The 27510-nt window shown below is 35.6% G+C and overlaps 1 protein-coding gene across 3 annotated transcripts in view; it reads right to left on the reverse strand.

The window, feature by feature from the left end:
- Cdkl5 (cyclin dependent kinase like 5) overlaps positions 1–27510 on the reverse strand; it is a 115484-nt gene that overhangs the window by 27813 nt on the left and 60161 nt on the right. For all 3 annotated transcript variants that reach the window (XM_077793952.1, XM_077793951.1, XM_026396737.2), the window contains exons 4-10: positions 27282–27418; positions 22191–22311; positions 20063–20122; positions 17777–17867; positions 13455–13644; positions 8097–8177; positions 2848–2999 (exon numbers count right to left, since the gene is read on the reverse strand). In XM_077793952.1, the coding sequence (XP_077650078.1) occupies positions 2848–2999; positions 8097–8177; positions 13455–13644; positions 17777–17867; positions 20063–20122; positions 22191–22311; positions 27282–27418 (832 nt within the window). The remainder of the gene's footprint in view (positions 1–2847; positions 3000–8096; positions 8178–13454; positions 13645–17776; positions 17868–20062; positions 20123–22190; positions 22312–27281; positions 27419–27510) is intronic.

Here is a 27510-nt window from a genome sequence, read left to right on the forward strand (position 1 = left end):
GATGTTATACATATTCACAGCAACATAAGATATAATTTCTAACTGAAAAGAAAGGCTAAAAGTTAAGGCAGAAACATTTGTCAAAGTTTTAGGTTTTTCCATGAATGTACAAAGAGTCTAAATCGCTATTCTGATTAATTGGAAGTAATTGAGCTTTGTACATAGTATAATTCCTATATAGAAAGGGCATCATATTATCTTCAAATTGGAGCTCTGCCAAAGCATAACAATAAAATACAGCTTTGAAAATTCCATAGATCTCTTTGACATACAACTGTAAAGAATCTGTTTTAAACTGCCAACCACATAAGGAGATTTTATATATAAACTGCTCTTAAATGATTGGCAGGATGGATGGATGGATGGATGAATGGATGGATGGTTGGTTAGTATATTATGTAAAATAAGTTTTAAAAGGAAACACAAAGGCACAAAGCTACATTATTAGGGGAACATTGGCAATGCAGAACCAGTGAGAGAGGAGCAAGGACATGCTGAAGCACCATCATGTAATCGGAGGTTTTTCCTCTGATAATGAATCTAAGGAGAGCCCCAATGAGACAGGCAGGGGACTGGGTAATGCCCGAGTCCATTGCTGCCTATAGAGAAAAGAACTTGGAAGACAGGGTATGTGAGAGTGTATATGCTTCCAGGGATAGGGCAGCGGAACATGTAAGCAGCGACCAATGGATATAGTGATTATGAGTGGAAAATATCCTGAGAAGTCCAAAGGAGCCACGGTCTGTGATGAGATCCAAGCTAGAATTAGTGTTCCTGACAAGAACTCTACTTATTCTGTGGAGTAAGTATGGACTACAGACAAGAATGGGAAGAAAGCCCTAAGATGAGGTAGGATTATTAACAGAAACCATTTAGGACTTTTTATTTAAGATATTCAACAGAGTGTCAAGACCTGGAAATAAACTCTTTCAGAAATATCTATGTACTTATTTTCTCATGTCATATACTTCAAAATAGGATTTGGGAGGATTCCTCAAAGATTCATACAAATCATCTCCTCTGAACCTCCTGCAAACACCTCCTTAAAAGACACTTAAAGAGGATTCCCAAGGACAGCCTCAGGTCCTCACTGAGGTTAACTCCAAGAACTCTCTCAAGTAAGTCACTACAAGACAAATGCACAGGCCCCTTCCAAATATGGTTACACTACTAATGTCTATGGCACAAATCACAAATTTATCATCAGTCTACTGTACTTTATATAATTGGGAAATTTTCTTTGTAAATGTACACTGTAGACAATTCAGGTATAAGGGAAACAAAAGAACCTGAATTGAGAGTGACCCCAGAGAAGACACAGAAATAATCTGAACCTGCCAAATGCAAAGGAGAAACCAGATGATGACTACTATTCCTTACTTAGTGTACTAAAATCTCATGGAAGCAAACAACAAACAAGCTAAGAATGGTCTGTAAGATGCAAGGGGAAACAACTGAAATCAGTCATTTAAAGAAGAGTAAACAGTTCTGAGATACAATCACATGATTGTAGTTAAGCAGAGCAAATATAGGACAAATGGTTATCACCAATTGATGAATGTCCTCCCAGACCTTAAAGTACCAAATCTGGAGCCTTCAAATCTCCAGTCTATTAAAAACAAATGCTCAGGCTGGGGGTGTGGCTCAAGTGGTAGTGTGCTTGCCTGGCATGGGTGGGGCGCTGGGTTCGATCCCTCAACACCAAATAAAATTAAAAAATAAAATAATGATAAAGATATTGTGTCCGCCTAAATAAAACTAAAAAAAAAAATATTTTAAAAAAATGCTCTATGTGGAAGAAAAATTGGGGGTAGGGTTTAATTTTTTTTAAAAAAGGCCTCATATTAAGAATTATTGTTTTCTCTCTCTGCAGTACTGGGGATCAAACCCAGGGCATTGCACATGCTGGGCATCTGTTTCTAGTATTTAATGAAAGAAACTATATCTTTCAAAATCTAATAATCCCAGATGCCAAGGTCAGCTTCTGGAAGATACATGGAGACTGGCTACACTCTCTCTCCTCCTGTAAATGCAGCCAGCAGAATTGGGGGTATTAGGTCTAAAAAGACAACCTGACGGATCTAATTCCAGGGGGAGGGGTGTGTGTGTGTGTGTGTGTGTGTGTGTGTGTGTTTGAAAAATTGCATTTAAAAAGTACCACTTTCTTAAAAAAAAATTTTTTAGTTGTTGATGGACCTTTATTTTATTTGCTTATTTATATGCGGTGCTAGGAGTCGGACCCAGTGCCTCACACATATGAGGCAAGTGCTCTACTGCTGAGCCACAACTCCAACCCTAAAAAGTACCACTTCTAATCGCAGACTTTACTTTTATTTTTGTGAAGTCATTGGCTTTATTTTTATGAAAAAATATTTTTTCAACAATTAAAACACAGGAATAAAAACACAAGACCCTTCTAAAGAGTCAGCTTACTTGGTTCAGTTGCAAAGACTGTTCTAGGGTCTGGGCCCACCCACATGTTTGATATCCTCCTTTCCTTCCAGGAATTCCTGGGCCCCCACCCATCCTTCTTCCTCTAGGTATCACCCCAGGGTGCTATTTATACAGAATCTTCTAGCTGGAAACCCCCTGAGTTGCTAATCCAATGCTACCTTTCCCAGAGAATGTATAGATTTCCATAATATACTTGTTAAAGATAAGAAAGACTTTAAGACCCACACAACTCTTTAATTATAGTTCTGAATCATGTAATAAGCATAAGGAAGATATTTTTGAATAGAGAGGGCTTTCCTTCTTTTCTCTAAGTGCATAATTTTAGCAGCCACCTCTTCCACCTACTTGTAAGACCAACACTGCATCTGTATTTCCTTAAAAGGGAATATTTACCTATTAGACAACGTGCTGCTTTCCACATGATAAGGTTTCCTTTTGGCTGACCTTGAAGGGGACCGATCCAAAAGTCTCTGGGTTTGAAATGTAGGGTGATTCAAACACTGTTCTGTCAAGTATCTGTCGGCTGGGTCCAACTTCAGTAAATTCTTAGGAAATAAAGTTCAGAATTGGACATTAAAAAGTCAAATTTGAATTATAATAAAAATATTACTTTTTTTAAGAAAAGGAAAATACATGAACATTGCAGAATATCTAGTAAACACAGTTCAGGAAAAACAAGACTATCTAAATCACCATCTCACCATCGTTGTCCTCTGTGTAGACATCCTTCCAGCCTTTTCCTGAATATAATATATACATATTTCTTTTTTAGAAAATCTGGGTCATATTACACACACGAGTTTAATATCCCACCCTTTTTAACTTACCCATTAAAACCACTTTTTATGATATAACTTAAACATTTAAAAATCTTTTTAATACATAAACATTCACATTCTTCATCTTTTTCCTTTCCCTCAAATACCCAATTCCTATTTCTGGAGGCAGGTCATCAGTTTCTTGTGCAGCCTTCCATAGTTATATTCTGTACACAATTCTATTTATTTCTTTTATTTTACCCAAGTAGTAGCATACACACAACTGTTTGTACATAGGTTTTTTTCCACTCTTTCCACTTGATGTACAACTTTTTCCCCCTTTTCTTTTCTGTACTGGAAACGGAATCCAGGGGCATTCTACCACAAAGCTTCACCCCCATCCCTTTTTATTTTTTATTTAGAGACAGGATTTTGCTAAGTTGCCAGAGGCTGCTGTAGAACTTGCTATCTTCCTGCCTAAACTGGGATTACAAGCGTGTGCTACAACACCCAGCCTTGAGATACAACCATAAGGGTTCATTCATATAGGTAAGGAACATTAACTCTAAGGATGTACCTTTTTTGTATTGTTTTCCTTGTTTTGTTATTTTTAGTTTTAGAAAAGTTTTTTCTTTCTTTTTATACTTAAGATCAAACCCAGGAGAGATTTATCCCTGGGCAACATGCCCAATCCTTTTTATTTTCAGACAGGGTCTCTTTAAATTTCAAGGCTGGCCTTGAATTTGCAATCCTCCTGCCTTAGACTCCTGACTCACTGGGATTATAGGCATTATAGGCCTGAGCCACAGTGCCTGGCCTCCTTGTTTCATTATTATGAACAATGTGGCAACAAATAATCTTACAATATGTTTGCTTTTTTTTTTTTTTTTTTTTTTTTTTGCAGTTCTGGGAATTGAACCACAGGCCTTGTACATGCTAGGCAAGCACTCTACTGCTTACCTGTATCCTCGGCTTTAACACCATTTTTTTTTTTTTTTTGAGAGAGAGAGAGAGAGAGAGAGAGAGAGAGAGAGAGAGAGAGAGAGAATTTTTTAATATTTATTTTTTAGTTTTCGGTGGACACAACATCTTTATTTTATTTTTATGTGGTGCTGAAGATCGAACCCAGCGCCCTGTGCATGCCAGGTGAACGTGCTACAGCTTAAGCCACATCCCCAGCCTAACACCACATTTTTAATGACTACATAGAAATCTGTGATATTAACATACCATTATTTAGTTAGAGCCTACTACTGTTGGGCATTTAGATGATGGTCACTTTTCACTATTATAATTATAATTAATTCTGAGACAACAATTGTAATCTTTTACAGGATGAACTCCTAAAGATAGAACTGTTAAGTATGCAAACTTTTAAATTCTTTTTGGTATGTTGCCACATTACCTCCTAGGAGGGTGTCTCAAAATTGTAGGAATCTCTGCAATTGTAGGAATCTACCAATTTCTTGGCATCCTCATCAATAGCAGGCATTTCCTTTTTTTTTTCTTTTTTTTTTTTTTAGTAATTATAAAATATATATTTAAAAGGCAGTATTTCACAGTGGTTTTACTTATTTATTTTATTTTTTTGGTGGGGAGATACTAGAGATTGAATCCAGGGGCACTCAACCACTGAACCACATCCCCAACCCTATTTTTATTTTATTTAAAGACAGGGTCTCACTGAGTTGCTTAGCGCCTCGCTTTTGCTGAGGCTGGCTTTGAACTACTGATCCTCCTGCCTCAGCCTCCCAAGCTGCTGGGATTACAGGTGTGTGCTACTGCGCCCAACCTTCTCATAGTGGTTTTAAATTACATCTTTGACTACTATTGAGGCTGAATGCTTTCACATGTTTATTCTTATTTTTTTTTATTTTTCCCTTTCTAAATCTATCCTTCTTTATTTGTAAGTGTTCTTTATTCATTAAGGCACTGGCCCTTTGTTTTATATTGTATATATTAGATTCTTTACAACTAAAAGTTTTTTCCAAATATTGTTTATTTATATTAGTAACTGAACAGGATTTTAAAAGTGAATCACTGAGATTCTTATTTACAAATTAAGCAAATAGCTAAAGAAACATTACCTACATAGCTTAACATAATACAATACAGCACACTAAAATTTCCTCTTTACTTTTCCCTGTCAAAGGAAGGAAGCAGGGTGAATTGTAGCATTCACAAGTCCATCTCTAGCTCATTTTTATTGGTTTTGCCCATAGTTGATCTCTTTGTGACCCACTATTAAACAGCAAGAAGAAATTTGCTCCCCAAAAGTCAGATTTCAATTTTAGACAAGCACCTTCAACCTAGCACCATATAAAGTTTGACTTTTGATTCCACCATATACTGAAATGAACACTTTAGGCTGAAAAATTCTGTTTATTGAAACACAAACCTCTGATTACATGCAAGTGGATTTACATTCATACTGATTCAGACACAACTCTGAAATCATCTCAATTCTTTCTTTCTTATTATCAAACAAAAACTGTCAGGATATAAAAACAATTTTGTTCTCACTCAAAGTTCAACAGTTAACATCAAAATGGCAACATTTAAGATACTAGCTAAAAAAGAAAGGAAAATCAACCCTTAAGTAGTCTTTTAAATTCAAAGTATATATATCTACTAGCATTAGTGTTATTTATTGTTATCAAGTAGAAGTTACTGTACATACAAAAACTACATTTGTATTTATTAATAGAGCTGTTAATTTTCAAATTACTTGAAAGGATGAGATCTTCATGAGGAAAATATGAAATTTACCCAGTTAATAGTTTCTAAAATTCAGCATTTTGAGGAAAAACATCATCCTCCTCACCATCACCACCACCACCACCACCATCACCATCACCATCATCATCATCATAAAATAGATCCAACATAATTATTGTATCTATTCTTAAAATAGTTAAGGGCTTGAATTAATGCTGGTGACTTCTATCCCCATTGAAGTGGTTGAAATGAACAGATGCAGGATGAGATGGCCATTTTAGGTACTTCTATTACCTAAGACAAAATTATCCAGACAGCTTTTGGGAATGGCACAGAGAATATTTCTTTATGAAAGGATAATTGGTATTTTTAATTTTTCAAATTCATTTTCAAAAATAGCTAAAAGACAAAAGGAATGGATTCTATTTATGTACCATTCAATAATAATAAGGCAATGTTAATGGTTGGTAATAGAAGGGGGCAGAGCAGGACAGAAGCATGAAGCCTAGAAAGGATCATAAGGAGGGTTCCAGGGTATTAACACATTTCTATATCTCAATCTATGTAAGGTTATAAGAATATGTTAACATTATAAAAGTCATCTGAGGTGGAGACATAATGAGCACCTCTGAATATATATTTCAGTGAAACTATTTACTATTCAAGAAACTTGACAATAAACTCATTTTAAAAAACAGGAATTAGAATGTCTAATTTATGGTTCTACTTCTGTCTGTGGTACCTTTTTTCAGTACTTGCTTTTATTCAGATTCAGGTACCACCCTGATGACTGGTAATTACACTTGACAATGATTTAACAAAAAAGTTCAATTATTTTTAACTAAAAAACAGATAAAAGGCAGAAAACATGAAATTATATTTACTTCCATTTTTCTACCTCATTTACATTTTAAAAGTTACCGAATTAAGGTCCTGATCAATAAATATTGACTGTGAAAGAATATATTGACAAAACCCAACTGATATAAGTGATCATTTATACCTAATTAAACTGAAAGAACTTGGAGGTTGTTTTTATTTTTTTTTTTATAGCATTTCTCAATCTGTATTCAGAACATTAGTGCCTTAGAGTTTTATACAAAAACAGTTTTTAGTGGTTAATTAAATTTGGGAAATGTTGAGTGAAACAGAAATGCTTCTTTACATGAGATTTCTGAAACCATTTACAGGTTAATGAACATTGTGAATCTCTAAGAAAGGTTATAAGGTATGTGGCCTTTCCAAAATGCCACACCTCCCTCCTCCACCTCCACCCCCACACCTATTTACACTGTGTTCCCTGGAACACAGATTAACATAGTTTAAAGCACAGTGAAGTTCTAAGAATGCAGCTCAGCAATTTCCAACTGTGCTAAGTCTTTTAAAGGTTCTATGCACACACAGTGTAGCCTCCACTGATTTTGACAGTTGACTGAATGGGCATAAAATAAAACTCATCTATTAACAAGCATTTTTTGAAGGTCTACTATCATACAACCAATGCTTGTTTATACACTTGTTGGCTGCAGCAGAAGCTGGAGAAATAAGAAAAGTAATTTTTGCTCAGAGGGCTAACTGCCTGTCTACTATGGAAGAGAAACCTAGTAGGAGAAATTAGAGGATGTTTCTAGTAGTTCAGAGCAGGAAGTGTTCTGAACAAGGGGCTAGCACAAGGAACATTCACACCACAGTAGTAGCCAATGTCTAAAGAAGAGCCAGAAAGAGTGAGTTATCTGGGAGAGAAGAAGAGGTTACACAGAAGAGGAGAATTGGGTTCACTGATTATATCTGTACAAACTACAGGAGACCTTAAATATCATGTAACAGAAATTGTAGAATCTCTTTTCCTTCAATATTCATTTTAACAATTGTTTAAAAACTTATGCCTGATCAGCTCTGAGTGCTGAAGATTTTTATTACTCTGCCTTAGGAAAACGAGTTAGAGATCTCATGCTATTGTCTAAATGAACTATGATAATACCAGAACTTATTGCAAGTTTAAACAAATTACATGCCTTTTAACGTGAAATAGTCCCCCATTATTCACAATTTACATCTAGTAACAAAACACTTAATTCATAAAAGCAGGCTATGATCACATGTAGACACAAGTGAATCCATACATCAAAAAACATTTTCATATAGATAGATATCAATTTCCCCTACCTTCATTAGGTCAAGTAAAACACTATTTAAAATTCCAAGATATCTTCTCTCCAATGATTGAGGGTGGTTCACAGCCGGAAACTGTAAGGATAACACAACAGGAATGTCAGCATGTGGGGAAGGACATGTGTGCATGTGCTTGTGAGCACAGCAGAAGGGAGCAGTTGAGAAATTATTGCCTAGTACCCATCCAAGCAAATTCATATTTGTATATTACTTTTGGTATCCATGTATTTCAGGTATGAATGAATAGGACTGTATGTTAAACAATGGGAAACTTCACAGTGAAATATAATATTTAAATCTAGACAATACTTTTAAGCATGTAAAATTGACTAAGATATAAAATCTGAAACTATACACAGTTTATAGAGTATTGTCTGCTTTTATAAGTTCTAAAATAGTTTATACAGAATGTCTACTTAATTACTGATGGTAATTGGGGGACTAACAGGAGGGATACAATATGATATAACCTAAGATTTTTATCGCTTTTTCTCAAGAACATAGCATTTATTCCTGAAAATAGCTAAGTTTACAAAGGAGAAAAAGGAAGCAGGAGGCCAGAACCTGAAAGGCCATCAGAAGCAGAAACAGTGAATTCAGGCACACACTGTAATTGCTTTAAATGTCTTTTTAAAATGAACTGTTTTTAATTCTCCCTTTTTGTAAGTTGAGGCAGGGGGCAAACATAGGCGCCTAGATTAACAAATGCAATTTTTAATAAAATGAAGGGGAGGGGTCAAGTTTATTTAGATACTCTACCCTTTCCTGTGCTAACGCACACTTGGCACTATCTGAGTGTATGCTGAAGCACTGGGTAATATGACTGGCAGAGCCCAATGCCATGTACTCCCTCCAAATGTGAAGGCTAGTTTGCTTTTAATATATATATTTCCTTTATACCAATATAAGAGCATTTCAAGCTACTGAAATCCGTAAACATATAAAAATAAGTGGACAGGAAAACTAATTATGGGTAAAATTCAAACAGGCTATTTAAAGAGTAATTATGACATCATCTGCACGCTCTGCTCAGCAGGGCAGGAGATGCAGAATATGGGTAAAGACCTAAACCTTGCATTTGAAGAATCTATTATATGATTGGCAAAACAATCAGTGTTACACTGTGCAAACATAAATTCCAATGGAAGCTCAGAGAAAAGAGATCAAGGTGGTTTGTGGCTATAGAAGCAAGAACCCATAGGTAATATCTGAACTATGTTTTGAAGAATAAAAAAAAGTGAAGACAAGAGAAAAGTAGGACAGCACCTCCCAGATAGAGAAGGAAAGAATAATATGAACTTAACACAGACTCACAGGCAAAAACCTAAAACTGATTTCTGAGGGAAGTGATGCTATGCAAGGCATTTTAGGTATTATTATTCTTTCTTTAGAGATGAGGAAAATGATGATCAGAAAGTTCAAATAACTGGTTCAAGGAAAGTTACATAAGTAACAAGCAGCAGAACTAGTATTTGCACCCAGGCCTGTGATCCAAACCTAAACTCTTTCTAAACTGAGGCATCTCTCCTAATGGAGAAGCAGAAGTTCCTTTTGATGTTATTGGAACATTAAATATCAACCCAAAGAGAGAGATGCCTGTCATGCCATGATAAAGACCCTGTACCAGTATATTTTATTGATTGGCTGACTGATTGATTGATTATGGTACTGGGAATAAAACCCAGGTGTGCTTTACCCCAGAGATACATGCCTACCCCTGCCTTAATGTCGAAACAGGGTCTTGCTAAGTAACTGTGGCTGGCCTTAAAATTACAATCCTCTTGCCTCAGCCTTTCAAATCACTGGGATTACAGGCATGTGCCACCTTGCCCAGCACAGTACATTTTGATTAACATTTTACTTCTATATTATATACCAGATACCCTCTCCTTTGCTTTCAGAAATGACCTTTCATTGATAAGAAAATCAATTCTGAAAGTCAAAAGGTAGAAGAACTATTATAATAAAATTACCAAGCAAACTTCTAACTTGAAAAAAATTATGTTTCAAATGAAATCTACCATTCTAACATGAGATGATTCAATAGACAGCTAAAACTTAAGCACAGAAGTTTAAATAATAACCTAATCAGTAGTTTGTTTCCTTTCTTGATCACTTGGTGGATACAAAACAATGAGCATACCTTTTTACTGAGCACTGACTATATGTCAGGCACTGGACTGGGTATTTTATATCCAATATTTCATCTTCACAACAACCCTATGAAATGTTATTCTATTATCACTATTTTACACATGAAGAAACAGAGGCACAGGATGGCGAAATAAGTCATTGAGTTCATTCAAATAATAAATGTGGACTCAGGCTTTGAACACTAGCAGTTTAACACTGGAGCCTAGGAACTAAACTATGAGACAACAACTGTTTTCCAAATAATCCATACAGTTAGAGCAACATCTTGTGCATTTCCCATTCTCTATGCAAGTGGATCCAATTGCACATCATACGCTGGATTTTAGTTACCGGTATATGGGGCTCCCGGCAATTGCAGTTCACAGGCTCTCTGTGCTCAGCTCTCCATTGCAGACATTCTCAAGGGATATCATAAAAGAAAACTTTCCCCTCAAAGGATGTTGTTAAACCTCTAAAGAGACTGAACTAATTTAGTTGAAATACCGCAAACACTTTCAGACTAAAATGTAAACATTTAAGGCTTATAAAAATCAAAGTGCCATGGAAGCAGCAATTTCCCTGAAGAATATTTATAAGCAGCATTGTCAAATGCTGCCTAACACTTCACAGGTAAGATTGTTTAGCAAGGAAGTCTGTGAACAAATAGGACCAAAGACAAATGAGGAAAATACACCCTTTGTGTGGTCTCTCTAATCTAAATGCTATTCATTCTTCAATATCTACTTAAAATGTCAAATCCTCCATAAAGTCCTTTCTAATGAATCCTTATCTATGATTTCTAACTTTCTGGAATGTTTGACATGCATCACAGTCTAAATCATAATGAGATATATTAAAAAGCAGTACAATAAAATAACGAGTACAGTTCTGTAATATATATTATACTTTCCTGTAAAATATATTGTTTCATAATTATTTTAGTATGAAATCCTTAATTCTTTAGCGTATTAAGGCTAGGTACCATGTTGTATCTGCTATATATATTATATATTATGTAGACTATTCTATTATATAGACTATTCATCCTAGAATAGTCTAGAAGAGGCTTTATGGACAGAGGAGATTTGGTTGGAGTCTAGGCAAGTGTTGGGAACATCAGAAAAAATGGAAATGAGCCATTTCAGAACCACATATCAAGAAAATGGTGGGAGGTTCAAGGTAGTTTAAGAACAGGGGGCAGGGACAGGGTGGAGATGATGCTAGGAGGCTCCTTAATGCTAACCCCTAAAGATTTCAACTCTATCAGCAATTCTACATAGGTTTTTAAATAAAAGGGAGATAGAAGTAAATGCATAGTTTGAGAAATGTGAAAAGACTTAAGTGAAGAAATTTCAAGAGATTAGTTTGGGAGCCAACTGTCTATAATTGAGGCAAAAATGACAAGGGTGAAAGAAGCATTGGAGATGAAGAGAAATGAAATAAAACTGAGCTTAGGTGCTGATGGCACCGGTTCATTCGATCCACAGATCACTCAGATGTTTAGTGAGGGGCCACCAGACATATTCGTTTCTGTGTTAGATGCTGTAACTAACTACAGTGATAACAGATGATGTCCGTCCTTGAGGAACTTATATGCTAGTGGGACAGAACTTGATATTAGAAATTATCAAGAAAACAACAAATGAAATAATACCATAATGTGATAAGTGGTATGACAAAGAAAGAAGGATACTATGGAGGAGAGAGATGAGGTAGGGTACAGGATATTAGGTGGACAGAGAGAGGAGGCATTCTTTGAGTTGAGATTTATGGAAGGAGAAGAGGCCGTGCAAGGGAAGAACAATCTTCCTGAAAGAAGAAGCCACAGGTCCCAAAATTCATGAACCTGGAAAAACCTCTGAATGTTTATGGAAGCCAAATAACAGAAAAATAGAATTTGGAGAAAGAGGGGATTGGAGATAGGTTTAAGACAAAGTCAGGGATCCAGAGGACATGGATTGGGCAAGGATTCACAGACTATGGCAAGGAGTATGGATTAATTCTCAGTGAAACAAATTCGATATGACTAACTTTATTTGTGAATATAATAGATTTCCCTTACTGCAAGACTGAGGGCAAGTTTTATTTATTGTCATGTTTTCAACATCTAGTATGACAAATGTTCAATAACTGTTGAACTAACCTGGTAAACCACGTGTGCTGTTTGTACCCTAATTAATGGCATAATTTGGCTAATTTTTGGCTTACAAAAGCAAAAATAGAAGGAGAAAAACTTGCCTGAGGCACTTCAGACGCATTTGGAAGAGAGACAGAAAGCAGGAAGCAGATGAAAGAGAAACCCAGCAGAAGCTGGGGTTGTGTTGGGCACTCAGGTGTGAACAGTGGTGTTCTCCAAAGGGAAACTAACTGAGGTCTAGGAAGTCAAAAGAAAAAAACCGAAGTGCTTTACAAATGGCAAGATAACATGGTTTGAGAATGATGCATTTAAGAGAAAGAAAGGAAGTGATGAAAGATTATTTTATAGCTTCCACCAACTAACATGTGGGTCCAAAAAATGTTTGAAAACTTAAAAAGTTGCTTTTGGGGTAGATGGAAGAGAGGGGTAGCCTGTAACTCACTAGCCACTCCAATGAAGTGCCTTTACAAGGTAGGTGTTCCTTATTTGGGGAAAGTTCATACTTTCTAAGATGCTTTTTGGCATATTCTAAGAAAACAAGCTCTGTACAAATTTATCAAGTTTAGAAAAGGCTGCTTAAGACAACACATGGGTTTGTAAAGAATATGTGATATTTCACTGTCAATGGACAAGCAATATTTGCTGGAACAAAAACCTTTAAATCTACAAGATGCAAGTATTCATGGTCTTCCTCAAATCACTATAAACAAATTTGCTCCAGTAAGTAGTAAGCATACATACATTCTGTATCTTTCAGGAATGCTTAATATTTTGAATAAAGAGTCTAAGATAATTGAGGTTTAGAATATAATAATGCATATGCTAAAAAAGATCTTGAAAAATTAGAATTTATAAATGAGAAAAAAATATTAGCAGTTCCTACTTTCAAATTCTGATCATTTTTTAAGCATTCACAAATACTATATAAGACCCGGAAATAAAATATGATAGTGGGGATTATAAACATTATAATGGGAAAGGGAACAGTTTTCAAAGGACAGCTTAGCATACCACTGTGCAATGAACAATGAACTAAGTACAGCTGTATTGATTCCATTTGGGGTTTTAGCAAAACCTCTTACCCGGAGCCCGTGGAAGCGAGGATTACTATAGAAGAGCTTCATCTGCTCAGATGGAAGTGGTCCTAGCACCTTCTGAATAGTAAAAAGTTGGTCAATTTCGCTTTCTCCAGGAAATAAGGGCTGTCCGTCACTAAGTTCCCCAAGAATACAGCCCACTGACCACATGTCTACAGACTTCCCATAGGGAGCTCTGAAAAAGCAAAGGGAGAGATTATCTTGACAACTGAGGACATATAATGTTTGAAAACTTTCCAAATTATTTTGAACAGATTCATGACTTAAAGTACATTTGTGTATTTAAGAAATTTTAAAATGCCACTAGAAAACAGTACAACTGAAAATAAGGAATCATGGATATTCAAGTAAAAATCCAGAATACAAGTGAATAAACCTACATTAATAAAGATGTCAGTTTAGTAGCAATTTAGTCAGCATACACTAATTTGATATCTGGGTATATCTTGAATATGAATGGCTTAATAAATCCTAATATAGTGCACGTGGCTGATGAGAAACACCTCACTTGGGAAATAAAATGCTCCCAAGAAATATAAATTCTAGGTAATTAAATTATACTTTAGCTCTCTAAATGTCAAAAAGTTATATTTTATCCATTTTATCCAGTGTATTAAAATGTACTACTGACTTGTGTGTCTTCTTAAACAAATAGTGAATATTATTTAACCTTTGATTACTTAGTGTCACAATATCCAATAGCTGAAATGGTGCTAAGTTCTATTGTATTATTTACTTGAATATAATTGTACTCTACATATCCAGGGCTTTCTAATAGCTACCTTCCTAAAAGCATTATTAGTTTATTTAAAGGGTTTAAAGCTCTCTTCTCTTCTAGGATCTGAGTTTACCAGAGTGCTTTAGGAGGAGAGTTGCTATTACAAATAGAAACCATCCATGAAAATCTAGGCATTCCCAAAACAGCTCTATACCTATAACTCAATATCTATGGCTGGAAGTCAAATTATTTATGGTAGTTTAGGTAAGAAACCATGTATATATTTTAGTTTCAAACACATATACAAGTTCTTTGTTGTTTGATACTAGGGATTGAACTCAGGGGTATTTTACCACTGAGCTACATCCCCAGCCTTTTTTTTTCTTTTTTGATGGACCTATATTTTATTTATTTATTCATATGTGGTACTGAGAATCGAACCCAGTGCCTCTCACACATACTAGGCAAGTGCTCCATCACTAAGCTACAATCCCAGCCTCCCAGCCATTTTTATTTTATTTTGAGACAGGATCTTTTATTAAGTTGCCCAGGCTGGCCTTGAACTTGTGATCCTCTCAAATTGCAGGAATTACAGGTGTGTGCAATCATTCCTGGCAAATAATCCAAGTTTTAAGAACAGAAAACCAAAATAAAATATATGATAAATGAAATGAAATTCTAGAATGCCACAATGATATTAACAGTTAATATCAAAACTTTTAAACCAAAGCACTGTTAACATTATACAGAACATGTTTCTAGGGTAACAAATCACTGCAACAATAAGGCAACATTTCATTTCTTTCCCACAAAAACTTAAGAACTATATGAGGAAACTTCATTTAAATCTTTTTGTTAGCTTGCTGGGGGAGGAATAATACTGATTGTTCTTTCATATCTTTTTGAGAGAAAGAAAACATCCTAGGTACTAGACGGAAAAACCTTTAAAAAACCTCTACATACCCTAACTAAGCTATTTTTCTTCTGTCATCTGATTTGCGTAATTTATGCAGCTGGAACTATTTTGAATGTCAAGGACAAAGCCTTGAGAATACGTAAAAATGAAAATTCTTAATGTAAAACTAAATATCAACTGATTTCAATGGAATTTTTACACAAATAATATAGTTCTTCAACTAGTACTTGACAATCACTTAACAGTAGTCAATTTAGCTCAAATGAGTTGCACTATCACCATCTACTTTTGGTAGCTATCATACATCTCTAAACATAACCTCAGTTTTCTGAGAATTATCTACTTCATACTCTTTTTTTCATTGGCAAATAGTATCCAGTAAATTCAATGAGTCCAGAATGGTACACAGAAGAAACACAGGCAGAATGAAATATCAATCCTAAATCCAAGAATAAAAATTAGCACAGAAATCCAGAACGTCCACACAAATGAGGGAATAATAAAGTGACTAATGATCATTTGATTCTCAGGATGAAGCAAGCTTTTGATTTCAAAAAAAATAGTAAAGTTTCCAAAAACTGATGCCAGTAATACTTATAGGTCAGCAATGAATCTAGAAGTACTACCAGATGGTTGGTAGACACTGGGAAATGAATAGTTAACATTCATACAAACCCCTCAGAAAATAATTTAAACATGTAATCATGTTCTTCAGAAAAAAATTCAGAAATTTATATTGCTATATTGTACATTGTTGAGTGGGACTGCAAACTAGGACAATTACTCTGGAAAACAGTTTGGAGATTCCTCAAAAAACTAGGGATGGAATCGCCATATAATCCAGCTATCCCATTCTAGCAACGCAGCCTCATCAAAGTTTACAGCAGCACAATTCACAATAGCTAAGTTATGGAATCAACCCAGATGCCTGTCAATAGAAGAATGGATTAAGACATTGTGATACACACACACACACACACACACACACAATGGAGTTCTACTCAGCCACTAAAAAGAATGAAATTATGGCATTTGCTGGTAAGTTGATAGAAATGGAGATATCATGCTAAGTGAAATTAGCCAAACTCAGAAACTCAAATGTCAAATGTTTTCTCTCATATGCAGAAACTAGAGTAAAATAAAGGTAAGGGGGAAGGAAGGCTAAGATTACATAAGGAACCAATCAAATACGCAAAATAATAGACAAGTGAAAGGAAGACTAGTAGAGGAAGAAGAAAGGGGGAGGGCAAGAGGGAAAAAGGGAAGGGGGGTGGATTATGAACTGAAATCTATTTCCATGCATGTATGAGTTTGTTGGGATAAACCCAACTACTAAGTATAATCATAAAGCACTTAAAAAAAAAAGAATTTCTCATATACCCCAGGACATATATAGCACGTTAAAGAAAAGAGATAACTGACAATTTGCATACTTGTCATCATTACCACTATGGCAAATTTTACTAGATTATGAATTTTTTCTTCATTCTTGGGTGGTCTCAAAGAAGGAGATATAATCTAGGGAAAATAAGAAAATACTATGACTAGGGTAAGTAGAAAATTCCTGAAACTATGTAATGGAAATCAGGATCATGGGCTCCCTCTCTTAGGCTCTAAAGTTAAAACGCATTAAAAAGAAAAGGAGAGCCATGACAGAAGATCCTTTTATGGTTAATAGATGAATGATAGGGCACTGACAAAGGAAGGGTGGGTACAAAGTAGATGAAATGTTAAGAGGTATTGCTGAAAAAAATCACCAAGGCAGTGATAAAATAGTTACGTATCATCAAACAGGATTTACACTGTTCAGAAGAAAATGGCTACTGGTTCAATATTTACCCCATGTGTCGAGCAATGTGGCTAGATTTGACACTCAATAAATATTTGTTAAATGAATGAACAGGTAAGCCAGAATGCCAAACTCTATAGACAACTACATTTTAACATGGAAGATTACTAGCAAAGGTGGCTGTAATAATTCCTTCCATCTGTATATACATGCTGGTTTATAATGTGGCTCTGTCACCTTTTCCATCAAGAGGTGGGATTTATTTCTCCTTACCTTGAATCAGGGGTTGGCCATGAAATGGGCTTTGGCCAAAGGAGGCAAAAGTCATGCAAACAGGGTTTTGGAAAGTACCTTTGCTTTGCTTACTTCTTGCTACATGGAATTCTCCTTCCATTCTACTTAGCCTACTGAAAGATGAGTCCCTACAGATCAAAGATTATCAGTCTCAGCTGAGGCTCCACACACCAATCAGCCTCCAGATAACCTGCTAGCCAATTGTAGCTAGATGAGTGATTTAAAGAGAGACCAGCAGAGAACTATGGAGTTGCACTCAAATTATTAACACCCAGAATCCTGAGCAAAGGAAATGGTGCATTTTTGGGGGGTTGTGTTTTTTGTTTTGTTTTGTTTTTGTGGTGCTGGGAAGTCAAACCCTGAGCCTCGTGTGACGCTAGGCAAGCACTCTACCACTGAGTTACATCTCTAGCCCTCATTAAAGATCTAAAATCAGATACTACGGCAACACAGGTGCTTTGTTATACTGAATCTATAACTGACAAATATTTAATTAACTGAAATTCTTATTTTTCATAGGTGATCCCAAAGCCAATGATAAAGGAGCAATACATGCATAGAGATCATTGTATTTGAAGAAGGTAACTCACCCAAGTAACAGTTCTGGGGATCGATACCACCTGGTGGCCACATACTCTGTGTAATTAGCATTGTTGCCCTCCGATAGATTCCGAGCAAAACCTGAAAGAATAAATAACTTTGTGTTGGCAAAATATTTCAGTCCTAGTAATACTTTAAAACAACATCAAAAGAATATAATTACTGATATATTGAATGAGCTGCTTATTAATAAGTGTCCTTGTTATTTTAAAAAGTAAAGTGTTCATATGTTAATTGAAGTATATGATGTATTTACTATATACTAAAGAAATCCATGTTTTTGAAGTTATCTCATGCTTTATTAAGCATTCAGAGCATACTTTTAAATCAGTGCTCCTAAAAATGCAAATCTTAGGAACAAAATGAAGTCTCCATTAGAGTCATAAGTCAAAGTTAAACTGGGATAATGGTCATTAATTCTGCAATGTGGGACTTAAAGGGATATTTGTATAGTTATTGTATCTGAACAGTTTCATCCACTATGTAAACAACTAACAGTTGGCAATGATGGAAACAAAACGGGCCAAAATTACTGTCTTCTCCTAGTGATTGAGAAGCAGGTTAGGAGTATCTTCATTACCTCACAAACTTGACTACTACTTTTGCCCCACAGTCTTTCAAGAGGTTTGGGGGCCACAGCATAGCCACAAAATGAGGCAACAAGAGAAACTAATTATCCCACTAACTCACCAAGTGTAATATAGGCTCATCAAACAGTTACAAAAACCAAAGCATTAAAATCAGAGGTAAAAATTTAGGTGTCTGTCAGTTTTGAAAAATGGTGTATGTGTGGCAGTACTGGAAATGGAACCCATGGCTTTGTGCATACTACCAATGAGCTACATCCCCAGCCTCATGCATTTCTATTTTTTTTTTAAATATTTTTTTAGTTGTAGGTGGATACAATACCTTTATTTTTACTTATTTATTTTTATGTGGGGCTGAGAATCGAACCCAGTGCCTCATTCATGCTAGGCAAGCGCTATATCACTGAGCTACAACCCCACCCCTCTTTTGTTTTTTTAATTTGCTTTATGATTTTCAGTAACTTTGGAGCTTAAAGAGACCAGTGGCCCATAGAATCATGTATGCATACTAAATTATATATGAGGGGCAAAAAGTCCCAGTATCACGTAATAATCACAATTGTGGATAGAAAGTCAGACTTAAGTACCATTCCTAAAAATCATGCTGCTAAGGATATGATAAAAATGCCAAAATCAAAACCTAATCAGATACAGTATTCAATATTTCTTTTTCATTTTCTTAAGAACTTCTTTAAGAACTGGGGAAAGAGCAAAGTTCTTTGCACTATTTCTTATAAATTATGATGAAAATTAAAACCTTTTTTCTCAGGCAAGCAGGTTCATAATGTTCAAACTCTTTGAAAGTGTTGAGTAAAAACAGTTATACATGCTTCCAATTGCTATACTGAACAAAATGGTCATTCTACAAAACTGATTTTTAACATTTTCCATTGCTGCTGGGCGTGGTAGCACATGCCTGTAATCCTAGTGCCCTGGGAGGCTGAGGCAGGATTTCTAGTTAAAAGCCAGCCTCAGAAAAAGCAAGGTGCTAAAGCAACTCAGTGAGACCCTGTCTCTAAATAAAATACAAAATAGGACTGGGGATGTGACTCAGTGGTTGAGTGCCCCTGGGTTCAATCCCTGGTACACCCCTCCAAAACAAATCTCTATTGCTCATTGGTGCAATCCATTTATGCACTAATGTAATCTAATCTAACTTGCTTATGATAAAAAGAGATATTCTTAGCTACATGTGGAGGTTATGATATTTAGTTATATCTGAATATGTAAAAAAATTTAAAATCCACCTGTTATGTTTTAACAGAAAGATTAGGTAAAATTTGGGGCTGGGGTTGTGGCTCAGCAGTACAGCACTCGCCTAGCATGTGTGAGACACTGGGTTTGATCCTCAGCACCACATAAAAATAAATAAAATAAAGATATTGTGTCCAGCTACAAAATATATATAATATATATATAAATATTATATATATATATAATATATATATATATATATAAACTAAATACTACATACTGAATTTTTAAAAACAGCAGATAAAAGTCTTTAAAGCAAGGAAAGATTAGTACTCCTCCAGCAATCAAATTTTGAACACAACAGAATGAACAACAGACTATTGCTCTGCTGATTTAAGTCAAAAAATAAAGATTAATTTTAATATGCCTTTAAAAGCTACCTACATGTTACACTAAATTAATTCTGTATCAGGGCTCAATTTCTTTTTAACTTACCAAAGTCGCATAGTTTCAGAACATCATTGTGGCTGATTAAGAGATTTTCTGGCTTTATATCTAGAATATCAAGATTAAAAAGCAATTAGTAAAAATCTCCTGTGTTCTACTGATTGACACCATTATATCATGGTTACAACATCTAATTAGATATATCTAGAGTAATTTGAATAGAAAACCATGGAAGTGAAAACCAGAGTACCAGAGTAACACATATCATGCTGGTACATAAAAGTTTCAATTAATTTCAAGAAACATGCAGACCACAATCCCTTGCTCCTTTTTTTGTATGATGGTGTGAAGTCCTAGGGATCAAACCCATGGCCTCAAGCATGCTGGGCAAGTATTCTACCACTAAACCACACACCCAACCTACCTTAACTCTTAAAGGGATGAATTGAATCTTTAAGGAGTTTAAGAATAACTGAATCTAGACCAACACATTTCAAGAAACTATTTTTACCACATAAAATATTAATGTAAACTTTTGGAGGGAAATAGAACAGAAAATGTTTACATACACAAGATAACTTAGAAAATACATGAGCACAAGTAGCCAGCATTATATTTACTGGAAGGGGGGAAAACTCAAGAAAGGAATAATTTCTATGTTTACATATCTCTTTAGCTTTTCTGTGTGGTTCACAATTACCAATGTGTAATGCTGAAGCAATACTGAATGAGTCAAGGTAAGATTTCTAATTTTTTCCCATAGACCTCCTGTAGATATGACAGGAATTGAGGAGCAAAAATTTGAAGAAAATGCAGTTAAATTCTTCCTTTGGGAGGCATCTCATACAGTACTTGGTAGCTGTATCATGGTATAGGTCTAAGTGAAGAAAGGGCAAAAATAGTGAAATCTGTAGATTTCAGAATCATGGTATCTACAGTTAATTCACAGCCACTGGTTAGCTTTACACTTAACCAAATCACATTTTCATGATGGAAATGTAGCTAACTCAGTTCCTCATTAATATTCTTTTTTAAAATATTTTTATTTGTTGTTGACAAACCTTTACTTATTTATTTATATGTGGTGCTGAGAATTGAACCCTGTGTCTCACACATACCAGGCAGGCACTCTACTGAGCCACAACTCCAGCCCCCTCATTAATATTCTTGAACAAAATATATAGACTGTTATTAAAATCATTACCCTAGACACTAGATGGCATGTCTATCCCATTGACAACCTTGATAGGGTAGTAACTGCTATGAGAGCCAAATGTAAGAAAACAAACTAGAAATAATAGGAATTGACATTCTTCATACAACCTTTAAGCCAGTCTTAAAAGTCAAGACTATTTTTAAAGTAATATCCTTGTGCATTTGTATAGGTGAATTAAAATGTAGTATTCGTTTATCTAATAATTCAAGGACAAGAATTAAGTATGGCAACATTTTCTGATAAACACACTCATTTAGCCCATTTTTGTATCCATTTGTGTCCCAGTACTATAAAATTATGCAATGCAAGAGAGATTATCATGAGAAGATAAATGGTATAGAGTCAAAGATGATGCTGAGCAAGTAATTTCCCTTTTATTGTATAAAGTCTGTAGTAGTAAAGGACAAATTAAGACAGTTTATAAAAGTACAATTATGGTCTTTATGCAAGGCTGATCATGCCTACAACCTGCAGACAATGAACACTTTTCACTAATGGATAAGGAAAACCAGGAAGTAAAGATATGTACTGGAGACTGTTGGACTAAGAGTGAATGACAGAGGAGTGCCAATGGGGAAAAGGTCAGTAACTTAGGGGTTATTTAAAGCCTGACTCTAATGGGGTTCACATTACCTGGTCTAAAAGACTGGACCACAAGACTGGACATCCTCCCTCTGCTACCTCCACCTCCACTCCCACTCGAAGTTAAGCATTTAATGGATTCTTTTGTATCACCAGTGTTTCTATAGTTCAGAGCAGATCTGATTATACAAACAGAGCTCTCACCACAATGCCCAAATAAATCTGATTTGTCTTTTACATGGCACAAAGTAGACTTGGAGAATGAATGACTTCTCATATCCTATGCTTTCAAAATGTTATTTCATTTAAATAGAAATATTCTGAAATTTTATTTGATGTTTTCTTTAGTACTTTCCATTTCAAAAATTCCATACTCACCTCTATGGACAATATCGTTCTTATGGCACCAGTGAATAGCTTTGATTAGTTGATAGATATAGCTTTTTACTTTTTCAGGTGGAACCCCATTTGGCATTTCTTCCAGCAACTCAAGCATATTCTAAAAATTGGAGAAAAATATTAATCTCCAAAATTAGGTAGGCCCAGAAATTATGTTCTAATAATTTTTGAAAGTATCTTGAATGATAATCCATCCAGTACACAACATGTATTTTTTTATTTTGCATCTCATCTACAACTTAGCTCATGGTAGATCAGGATACTACATTAAGTCGAGATTTTCTTTTATGAGAAATTCTATTTTTACTTCTCTACACTGCCTTAAATAATAACTGTATATACTTTTTTTTGAGAGAGAGAGAGAGAGAGAGAGAGAGAGAGAGAGAGAGGAGAGAAAGAATTTTAATATTTATTTTTTAGTTTTCAGTGGACACAACATCTTTGTTTGTATGTGGTGCTGAGGATCGAACCCGGGCTGCACGCATGCCAGGCAAGCGCGCTACCGCTTGAGCCACATCCCCAGCCCAACTGTATATACTTTTTACTAAAGACTTTCAAGCATCATTTTAGAATAATGTAAAGGGAAAGACAATACAAGGTAGAGGTATGACATTACAATGTAAAAAGAGAGGGCAGTCATTTTAACACAGCAAGCTGTATGTCTTTAATAGAAACTTGCATTGGAGTCAACTCTTAAAAATTTCTAGGAAAGACCTGGATAATATCCCCTCCGCCCCAATATTGGGGATTCAATGTAGGGTCTTATGCATGTTAGGTAAGCACTCTACCACTAAGTCACAACCCTATCCCTTTTTGTTTTTGAGACAGAGTCTCGCTAAGTTCCCAAGACTGGTCTTGAACTACAGATCCTCCTGCCTCAGCTTCATGAGTCGCTGAGACTCCCAGTGTGCACTACCGAGCCTGGCCTGAACAATATTCTAAAAGGAAAAAAGAGCTGGATGTGGGCACACGCCCATAACCCCAGCTACTTGGGAGACCTGAGGCAGGAGGATCACAAGTTTGAGGTCAGCCTGGGCAATCTGATGAGAACCTGTCTCAAAATGAAAAAAATAAGAAGGACTGGGGATGTGGCTCTATGGTAGAGCACCCCTGGGTTCAATCCCCAGTACTAAGAAAAAAAAAAATCCCTATAATTGAAGTGATCAATATATTTAGTACAAAAATTAAAATAGGCTAGAAAAATACTGTAGAAGTAAAAACACACAGACCCAAACAATTTGATCTTCAAAAATCTTAAGACCATTTTAAAATTCATGCAATTTGTTAAGTAGAATCTTCACTTAGCCAGTTTCCACTGAATTTCCAGGTTAACTAAACTCTATTTTTTCTGCAAACCACAATGGAGTTAAGGCCCACAGCACCTTATTTTTGTAAGCAATCACCTAGGACAGCAATTCTCAGAGTATGTCCTGGCAATCTACAGTAAGACTTCGCAGAGTGCCCATGAAGTCAAACTATATTGATCATAACACTTAGATATGTGCCTTTTCCTGTGTTGGCATTTACATTAATGGTACAATGAAATAATGTGTAAACTGCTAGTACCTTAGCATGAATCAAGGCAAGGGATTTTTCAATGCAATTAACTCTTGCCATTAAATAATAATAATAATAATAATAATAATAAACAGCAGTTTTAGTTAAGGATATTCTTGATGACATAGTAAAAAATATTACATTTACTAAATTTTGTTTCTTAAGAGTATATATCTAAGTTTTTACAAGAGAAAGAAGAACGCACATAGAGCTCTTCTGCTGCATATGTACCATCTGGACCATAGACCATGACTGTCTTAAGGCAAAGTGTTTGGGTGATTGAGATGAGATGCAAGCTGGTTTATTTATGGTTGGTTTATTTATGTGTGTGTGTGGAAGACCATATCTTACTTGAAAGAATGACATACACATTTATTTATGTCAAAATTAACAGGTTTATCATTATTTATTTGTTGTATTTTTGTGTGTGTGGTGCTGGAAATTGAACCTGGGGCCTTCCGGATGCTAGGTAAGAGCTCTATCACTGAGCCACACCTAAAGCCCCATATTGCTCAGTTTTGCCTTCTAATATGAAAAACATAAATAGATAAAACCAACATAAATAAAAAGTACTAAGGGCTCCCAATAATTTTCAGAGTATATAAAGGAGTCCTGAGGATGCCAGGTGTGGTGGCACATGCCAGTATTTCCAGCCACTAGGGAGGCTGAGGCAGGAGAATCACAAGTTCAAGACCAGACTGAGCACCTTAGTAATACCCTGTCTCAAATTTTTAAAAACAGGTTGAGGATATAGTAGAGTGCTTGCCTAGCATGTGGGAAGCCCTGGGTTCAATCCCTGGCATTGTCCCCACCACCACCACCACCCCCAAAAGATGGAAAAACCACTGCTCTAATACAGCCTCACAATTTTGTTCATATAAGTTGTATACTTATCTGTTGTGTTTATTCTTATACCTACTTATAACAGATTCACTTGCTATTTTAATAAAATGATCAACCAATGAAAATAATTTTTTTTAAAACAGGGAGTTGCTGTTTATAAGAAAATGAAGCTGAATACTTTAGAAAGATTTAATGAAGGAAAACCACAAAACACTGGCAAGGGACAGGTGCTGGCAATAGTAAGCATAAACACTGAAGGACTCTGTTTTTGAGCTTTTGCTTCACTTTAAAGGTACATGATGAGTATGATATATATATATAAAAGACCATCTGGAATTTCAATAAGAAAAGCAATATGCAAAAGGCCTTGACTCACCTCTAAAGAATTATAAGTGTATATTTATGCTTTGAGTTAAAATAAAATGTTGAAAGAATATATGCATCACTTTTAGTGATTCTCCATTTAAATTGCCTTTTTCAATTAACAAATACATAGGAGGTCCCAAATACACAGGAGAAATAGGAAGGCTTTGTAATATACAAAACAAAAACAAATTGTATCCCTCATTTCATATTCCACCCTAGGTCCTCAATGGCAGAGATATTGTCCACTGATAGCTATTCTTGCCTTACTCCAAAGAGATAAAATTTTCAGTTGGAGACCTAGTTGCCCTGAATGAAGAATCCATTTCTTCTCTGCCAAGCAGCCAGTGTGACCATGTAACTACACCCTGGCCAATGGCATATGACAGCTGGAGATCTATTCTAACCTTAAAGATAAGGGCCATATTCAGGAATGGGCAAAAAGGGCAGAAGCAGCCCACCAGAGTTCCTAAAACTATAGAGCAGAGCTGCCATACCAGTCCTGCACTGCTTACCTTTGAATTTGTTATTTTGTTGAAGACATTATAATCAAGGGTCTCTGCTATCTCCTTGCCCTCCTGAGACACACTGTTAACTGTTAGGCATTGACACTAATGAGCAGGTGTCATGGTCACCTTCCACTTAAGAACCTTAGGGCAGGGGAAAAGGCCCAGGCCTGAGCATCAGAAGCCTGCAATTCTGGTAGCAGTTTGGACACTTACCAGGAGAGAGCTCTCAAACATGCCAAATTACCCACCCAGGAGGTAATACACAGAGGTGATTTCTCAGTTTGTTCTACTACAGTGACATTATCATGAGCAATCACCATAAATAGATCAGAAAAAAAAAATAGTGAAATACTAGATTTGTTGAAATTTTATTATTTGGCAGTGAAAACTGCAAACTGTATGACAACTAAAAAATAAATAGCATCTGATTTTCCCTGGGATCCTAGCATAGCAATCCTTTTCTTATAACTTTTCCTTTTTTTTTTTTTTTTAATCAACTTTTAGTTTTACTTTTTTGGGAAAGTACCTTAGGGGAATACCTAAATTGACACAGAAGAAGAAACTTCCAACAGATTTTGGAAAAGAAACATAAAAGCCGTGGCTTAAAATGACAAAGAACCTAGTATTTTTTAAGTTTTGCTAGCAAGTAATGAAATTACGACATATAAATTTCACAAAATTTTTTGTAATGGCTGAATGAATTCAAAGTTGCACTGCTGGACAGTCATCTTGACAACACTGCTTCCAACCTGATAATGACAATGGCAGTGATGCTCTGTCATGGGATAACAAGCACCTGGGAATTGACCTAAAGCAAACAACTCCTCCAACTTCAATTTTCATTAGAAAATATCAGGATATCAGCAAGTGCCACCTATTTATTCATCTAGGAAACCTCCAAAAGGCTTCTCTGGCATGTTTCCTCTACTATTGTATTTAAGCTTTGACCATCACCAAGTCCTGAGGGTAAGCTGTTCTCCAAAAATTCCAAGGCACCTAATATACATTACTGTAGTGTATACTGTCTTTAGGTCAAATTATTTAAAATGTCACTAATAACTTTCTTCTTCTTCTTTTTTAATAGATGGACACGATACCTTTATTTTATTTATTTATTTTTATGTGGTATTGAGGATCTGACCCAGTGCCTTACACATGTAAGCACCCAGTGCTCTACCACTGAGCAACAATCCCAGCCCTCTTTCTTTCTTTTTTTAAGTGCTAAGGCAAGTATACAGTAAATTCAAACAACACCTGCTTTTCCTCTTTTCCATGCTTCCAATTCCTCACTCCTGGTTTCATCTACTGCCTCAAGCCTCACCTTAGGCTTCCTGGCAGGCCCCCTTCCCTCACATAAAGCTCAAGCACTTGCAATTCACAAAAGGTACTTTGCACATTTACCACCCCAGGTCTGATTCAAGCTCCCAGTATATCCAGGCGTGGTGGGATCTGACACATACCTCTATCACCGGGACCATCATTTGTTAATTCTCCTGTTTCTCTTTCAGAAACTCCGTTTAGGTTTAATTAAAATAAATCAAGTCTAAAAATAAGTTGTTAGTCCATAGATTCTAAGATGTCAGAATACAAACTGGTATATTATTTAAACTTGAGGTTATCTCTGTACTGTTAAATTGTATGAAATCCTTAAATATATTTCAGGACATAATTACGGATAATATTTTCATTTTTCAAGGCTTAGATTATGAGTACATTGACAAGGTATACTAAATAATACTTTCTTCGATAATATCTGAAATGGACAAGCAAATCTGTACACTGGCAATCAATGCCTTACTTTTTCAACATATTCAAACACCAGGTATAATTTCCCCCTCCGACGAAAAGCTTCCTTCAGCTCCACAATGTTTTCCTGTTTGAGAGTCCGAAGCATTTTAAGCTCTCGCAAAGTCGTTTCCTTGACTTCTTCATTTTCTAGAATGTAAACAATAGTGAAGAGAGAAAAATTAAAGTTTTCAAACTACTTTTCAAAGAATTTTAAGAACACTGAAAACATCCCAATTTCA

This window comes from Urocitellus parryii, chromosome X (assembly GCF_045843805.1).
Source record: "Urocitellus parryii isolate mUroPar1 chromosome X, mUroPar1.hap1, whole genome shotgun sequence".
NCBI classification, from domain to species: domain Eukaryota; kingdom Metazoa; phylum Chordata; class Mammalia; order Rodentia; family Sciuridae; genus Urocitellus; species Urocitellus parryii.